At 51.6% G+C, this 6797-nt stretch overlaps 1 protein-coding gene across 1 annotated transcript; it reads left to right on the forward strand.

Moving 5' to 3' along the window:
- Positions 1 to 4871: 4871 nt before the first annotated feature.
- Positions 4872 to 6019, forward strand: LOC112073236 (ubiquitin carboxyl-terminal hydrolase 32-like). The gene is made up of 2 exons (XM_024140565.1): positions 4872 to 5136; positions 5496 to 6019. Exons 1-2 carry the CDS (start codon positions 4872 to 4874, stop codon positions 6017 to 6019), a joined length of 789 nt encoding a protein of 262 aa, XP_023996333.1.
- The last annotated feature ends 778 nt before the right edge of the window (positions 6020 to 6797 follow it).

Here is a 6797-nt window from a genome sequence, read left to right on the forward strand (position 1 = left end):
CCAGGGCACTTGTCACTCTCTACGGGCAGCAGTAAGCTAGCCAGGATACTTGTTCTTCTCTAGGGGGCAGCAGTAAGCTAGCCAGGATACTTGTTCTTCTCTAGGGGGCAGCAGTAAGCTAGCCAGGATACTTGTCTTCTCTAGGGGCAGCAGTAAAGCTAGCCAGGATACTTGTCTTCTCTAGGGGGCAGCAGTAAGCTAGCCAGGATACTTGTCTTCTCTAGGGGGCAGCAGTAAGCTAGCCAGGATACTTGTCTTCTCTAGGGGGCAGCAGTAAGCTAGCCAGGATACTTGTCTTCTCTAGGGGGCAGCAGTAAGCTAGCCAGGATACTTGTCTTCTCTAGGGGCAGCAGTAAGCTAGCCAGGATACTTGTCTTCTCTAGGGGGCAGCAGTAAGCTAGCCAGGATACTTGTCTTCTCTAGGGGGCAGCAGTAAGCTAGCCAGGATACTTGTCTTCTCTAGGGGGCAGCAGTAAGCTAGCCAGGATACTGTCTTCTCTAGGGCAGCAGTAAGCTAGCCAGGATACTTGTCTTCTCTAGGGGCAGCAGTAAGCTAGCCAGGATACTTGTCTTCTCTAGGGGCAGCAGTAAAGCTAGCCAGGATACTTGTTCTTCTCTAGGGGGCAGTAAGCTAGCCAGGATACTTGTCTTCTCTAGGGGGCAGCAGTAAGCTAGCCAGGATACTTGTCTTCTCTAAGGGGCAGCAGTAAGCTAGCCAGGATACTTGTCTTCTCTAGGGGCAGCAGTAAAGCTAGCCAGGATACTTTCTTCTCTAGGGGGCAGCAGTAAGCTAGCCAGGATACTTGTCTTCTCTAGGGCAAGCAGTAAGCTAGCCAGGATACTTGTCTTCTCTAGGGGGCAGCAGTAAGCTAGCCAGGATACTTGTCTTCTCTAGGGGCAGCAGTAAGCTAGCCAGGATACTTGTCTTCTCTAGGGGGCAGCAGTAAGCTAGCCAGGTACTTGTCTTCTCTAGGGGCAGCAGTAAGCTAGCCAGGTACTTGTCTTCTCTAGGGGGCAGCAGTAAGCTAGCCAGGATACTTGTCTTCTCTAGGGGGCAGCAAGTAAGCTAGCCAGGATACTTGTCTTCTCTAGGGGGCAGCAGTAAGCTAGCCAGGATACTTGTTCTTCTCTAGGGGCAGCAGTAAGCTAGCCAGGATACTTGTCTCTCAGGGCGCAGTAAGCTAGCCAGGCTACTTGATCTTCTCTAGGGGCAGTAGTAAGCTAGCCAGGATACCTGTGCATGTAGATGACGCAGTCCGAGCCACATTTGAGAAGCAAGTGAGAGGAGAGAGAACGCCGACAGCATGGCTTCTTCTAAGGAAAACATCATACCTCCACGCCCGCAGCTTGTTGACAACTGGCACCAGAAGAAAACTGGGGAGTAATTTGTTTACAAAGCAGATGAGGGCCAGCCCACCCAAAAACAACTAAGCAACAGAGTGCAGGGGAAGAGAGTGGTTAGTTCCAAAACAAACAAAACTATTTTCCACGTTACATTTGCATTGGAACACATATCTACTAGCAACTAAACAACATGTGTTACAAAGCAGATGAGGGCCAGCCCACCAAAACAACTAAGCAACAAAGCAGTGCAGTGGAAGGGAGGTTTAGTTCCAAAACAACAAACTATTTTCCACGTTACATTTGCATTGGAACATTATTCTACTAGCAACTAAATTCAAWAWTTWTTTTTTTTGTGATAATGACGTGAATGTATACCAAACATTAGGAACACCTTCCTAATATTGAATGGCACACACACAATCCATGTCTCAAGGCTTAAAATCCTTCTTTAACCTGTCTCCTCACCCTCATCTACACTGATTGAAGTGGATTTAACAAGTGACATCAATAAGGGATCATAGCTTTCACCTGGATTCACCTGGTCAGTCTGTCATGGAAAGAGCAGGTGTTCTTAATGTTTTGTACACTCAGTGTATTCAACATGACATTCATGTGAGCATTATATGATTACATCCCAAAAGTAATGTGAAATGCACTCATTTATCTATGACAGCAATATACTGTATACTGAACAAAAATATAWACGCAACATGTAARGTTTTGGTCTCATGTTTCATGAGCTGAAATAAAATATCCCAGAAATGTTCCATATRCACAATAAGGTTATTTCTCTAAAATGTTGTGCACAAATTTGTTTACAACCCTGTTAGTGAGCATTTCTCCTTTGCCAAGATAATCCATCCACCTGACAGGTGTGGCATATCAAGCTGATTAAATAGAATGATCATTACACAGGTGCACCTTGTGCTGGGGACAGTAAATGGCCACTTTAAAATGTACAGTTTTGTCACACAACACAATGCCACAGATGTCTCAAGTTTTGGGGAAGCGTGTAATTGGCATGCTGATTTAAGGAATGTCCACCAGAGCTGTTGCCAGATAATTTTATGTTAATTTCTCTACCATAAGCCGCCTCCAACGTCATTTTAGAGAATTTGGCAGTAGCACCCAGCCTCACTACATAGCACCCACCCTCACTACATAGCACCCACCCTCACTACATAGCACCCAACCATCTCACAGCGAGCCACCACCATCCACTACATAGCGGCACCACCATCACTACATAGCGGCACCCAGCCTCACTACATAGCGCAGCAGCCAGCCTCACTACATAGCGGCCACGCCAGCCTCACTACATAGCGGCCACCCAGCCTCACTACCATAGCGGCAGCGAGCCTCACTACATACGGGCAGCCGAAGCCTCACTACATAGCGGCAGCCGAGCCTCACTACATAGCGGCACAGCCGGCTGCACTACATAGCGGCAGCCAGCCCACTACAATAGCGGCAGCCAGCCTCACTACAATCACTGACTAAGCGGCAGCCAGCCTACTACATAGCGGCCAAGCCGAGCCTCACTACATAGCGGCAGCCGCCTCACTACATAGCGGCAGCCTAGCGCTCACTACATAGCGGCAGCCAGCCTCACCTAGATCATAGCGGCAGCCAGCCTCACTACATAGGGCAGCGCCTCATAATAGCGGCAGCCAGCCTCACTACATAGCGGCAGCCAGCCTCACTACATAGCGGCACCCAGCCTCACTACATACCATCCACCAGCTACTACATAGCGGCAGCCACCTCACTACATAGCGCAGCCAGCCTCACGACATAGCGCACCAGCCTCACTAACTATAGCGGCACCCAGACTCTCAACTACATAGCGGCAGCCAGCCTCACTTGATTACATAGCGGCAGCAGCCTCACTAATAGCGGCAGCCAGCCTACTAGCCAATAGCGGCAGCCTAAGCCTACTACATAGCGGCAAGGCCAGCCTACTACATGCGGCACCAGCCTCACTACATAGCGGCAGCCAGCCTCCACTACATAGCCGGCACCGGCCTCCTACATAGCGGCAGCCACCTCACTACATAGGGCAGCCACCTCACTACATAGCGCAGCCAGACCTCACTACCATAGCGGCAGCCAGCCCACTACATAGCGCAGCCCAGCGCCTCACTAATAGCGCAGCCAGCCTCACTACATAGCGCAGCCCAGCGCTCACTACACATAGCGGCAGCCAGCCTCACTACATAGCGGCAGCCAGCCTCACTACATAGCGGCAGCCAGCCTCACTACATAGCGGCAGCCAGCCTCACTACATAGCGGCAGCCAGCCTCACTACATAGCGGCAGCCCAGCCTCCACTACATAGCGGCAGCCAGCCTCACTACATAGGCACCAGCTCCTACCATAAGCCAGCTCACAGCGCCCCAGCCTCACTACATAGCGGCAGCCAGCCTCACTACATAGCGGCAGCCCAGCCTCACTACCATAGCGGCAGCCAGCCCGCATACTACATAGCATCCACCACCTCACACATAGCGGCAGCCAGCCTCCACTACAGGGTAGCGGCAGCCAGCCCTCACTACATACCAGCCATACGCACCCAAGCCTCACTACATTAAGCGGCAGCCAGCCTCACTACATAGCGGCACCCAGGCTCACTACAAGCGGCACCCAGCCTCACTACATAGCGGCAGCCAGCCTCACTACATGCGCACCCAGCCTCACTACATAGCGGCACCCAGCTCACTACATAGCGCACCCCCCCAAAAGCCTCACTACATACGGCACCCCCAGCCTCACTACCATAGCGGCAGCCAGCCTCACCTACATAGCGGCACCCAGCCTCACTACATAGCGCACCAACCTCACTACCATAGCGCGCCACCAGCTCACTACATAGCGGCACCAGCCTCACTACATAGCGGCACCAGCGCTCACTACATAGCGGCAGCCCAGGCTCACTACATAGCGCAGCCAGCCTCACTACATGATCGCACCCAGCTCACTACTAGCGGCAGCCAGCCTCACTACATAGCGCAGCCAGCTGCACACATAGGCACCAGGCTCCACTACGCAGAGCACATCGGCCAGCCTCACACTTACAGCTGCACCCAGGCGTCCAATACATGAGCGGCAGCCAGCCTCACTACATAGCGGCACCCAGCTCACTACATAGCGCAGCCAGCCGACACACAATACGCACCCAGGCTCACTACATAGCGGCAGCCAGCCTCACTACATAGCGGCAGCCCAGCCTCACTACATAGCGGCAGCCAGCCTCACTTACATAGCTGCACACCTCAACTAGCATAGCGCAAGCCAGCCTCACTACATACGGCAGCCCAGCCTCACTATCATAGCGGCAGCCAGCCTCACTACATAGCGGCACCCAGCCTCACTACATAGCGGCAGCCAGCCTCACTACATAGCGGCAGCCAGCCTCACTACACAGTATGATTGAAATGCAGTATACTTTACGCCACTATTTCCTTTATTATTATTATTATTAAAAGAGCTCATTATTATCACTGTAAACAGCCGTATCTCCATCGGTTCATGTTGTTGCTTGGCTCTGCGTTGCAGATTGTACACCTGAAGAGGTTCCAGTTTGTGAACGGCCGCTGGATCAAGTCTCAGAAGATCGTCCAGTTTCCCAGAGAGAGGTTTGACCCCAGTGTTTACCTGGCTCCCCGGGAGGCGGGGCTTAACGGGCTACACAGTCTGCAGAGCCGCAGCGAGGGGGAGGAGCTRCTGAGGATAGGAGGAGGAGAAACGGTCTCCTCCATCTCCGCCCCTGCTGGGTTCCTCAACATCCTCAAAGGTCTGACGTCATCCTGTCTACATCCCAAATGGGATCCTATTCCCTTTATATAGTGCATAGTCCCTATGGATCCTGGTCAAATGTAGTGCACTATATAGGGACTAGGGTGCCATCTGTCTCAGTCCTGGTGATGTTTCATTACTTCACCTGCGATCTGCAGTAGTTTCCCATTGTTAAACAAACCAGTCATTCAGAAAGGGGTAATAAAACACACAGAAACAAMCGAAACCAGAGCAAGCATATATTTACTACTATTCATAGTGCACAATACACCACATAGCCCATGTACACAGGAAGGATGAGGTCAAACTGTTTTACTGAGCCTCTCTCTCTCTCTCACTCTCTTTGTGTCTCCACAGCCTCTCCAGCTTCAGGCAGGAAGTCAGCCCCTCCCTCTTCCATCAGCTGTACCAGCAGCCCCTGCAGCAGCCCCAAGACAGGAGGAGGGTCAGGGGGAACAGGCCACAGACAGACCCGCCTCAGGCTCCCCCAGCTGGGCAGCCGTCACCGCCTCTCCAACAGCAAGGAGAACCTGGAGGGTAGTACCAGGGAGGGGGGCAGCGACTCCGACACCGAGCCCAGGGAGGGAAGACTGCAGGCGGACACGGAGGGTGGGCTCGTGGGAGTGAGGAGCGAGCCGGAGATGTCCACCACAGACGCATTTAGCAGCCTCAGTGACGTCATCGTGATGAACGGGGACAGCGGTGGCCATAGCAACGGGCTACAGCGCACGGAGGCCAGTACGACGCCCAGCGTGAACCTAGAGACGCCCGCCCCCGCTCTGCTGCACCAAAGAGACAACAGCCTGGAGAACATCTACAACTTGTATGCTATTTCAGTGAGTGCTTCCAAAACTGCTTGGAGGTTCAGCCTCCTAAACTAAACCTCAGGAAGATTGATTTAGTTTAATATAGTTAGTTTAATATATATATATGTATGTATGTATGTGTGTGTGTGTGTGTGTGTGTGTGTGTGTGTGTGTGTGTGTGTATATGTGTGTGTGTATATAGATATGTGTATATAGATATAGTATACTATATCTACTATATATATAGATGAGATCCTCAGACCGCTTGTGAGACCATAAAAGGAGATACTAACAACACAATGTAACTCCCAAGTCAATCACCTTCTTGTGAAATCAAAACTGTCCACTTAGGAAGCAATCACTGATTGACAATAAATTTCACATGCCTGTGTGCAAATGGAATAGACAAAAGTGGAATTATAGGCAATTAGCAAGACCACCCAATAAAGGAGTTGATTCCTGCAGGTGGTGACCACAGACCACTTCTCAGTTCCTGATGCTTCCTGGCTGATTGTTTGGTCACTTTTGATATGCTGGCGGTGCTCTCACGTCTTAGTGGTAAGCATGAGACGGAGTATATAACCCACAAATGGCTCAGGTAGGCAGGCTCATCCAGATTGGCACATCAATGCCGAGCCGTGTGGCAAGAAAGGTTTGCTGTGTCTGTACAGCGTAGTATCCCAGACGCATGGAGGCGTTACCAGGAGACAGGCCTTACATCAATGAGCACCGTGGAGGGAGGCGTAGGAGGCAACACACCGCAGCAGCAGGACGCACCATCTGCTTTGTGCAAGGAGGAGCACTGCAGAGCCACCTGCAAAATGAGCCTCCAGCCAGGCCTCACATGGGTCTC

The sequence above is a fragment of the Salvelinus sp. IW2-2015 genome, unplaced genomic scaffold (assembly GCF_002910315.2).
Source record: "Salvelinus sp. IW2-2015 unplaced genomic scaffold, ASM291031v2 Un_scaffold2192, whole genome shotgun sequence".
NCBI lineage: Eukaryota > Metazoa > Chordata > Actinopteri > Salmoniformes > Salmonidae > Salvelinus > Salvelinus sp. IW2-2015.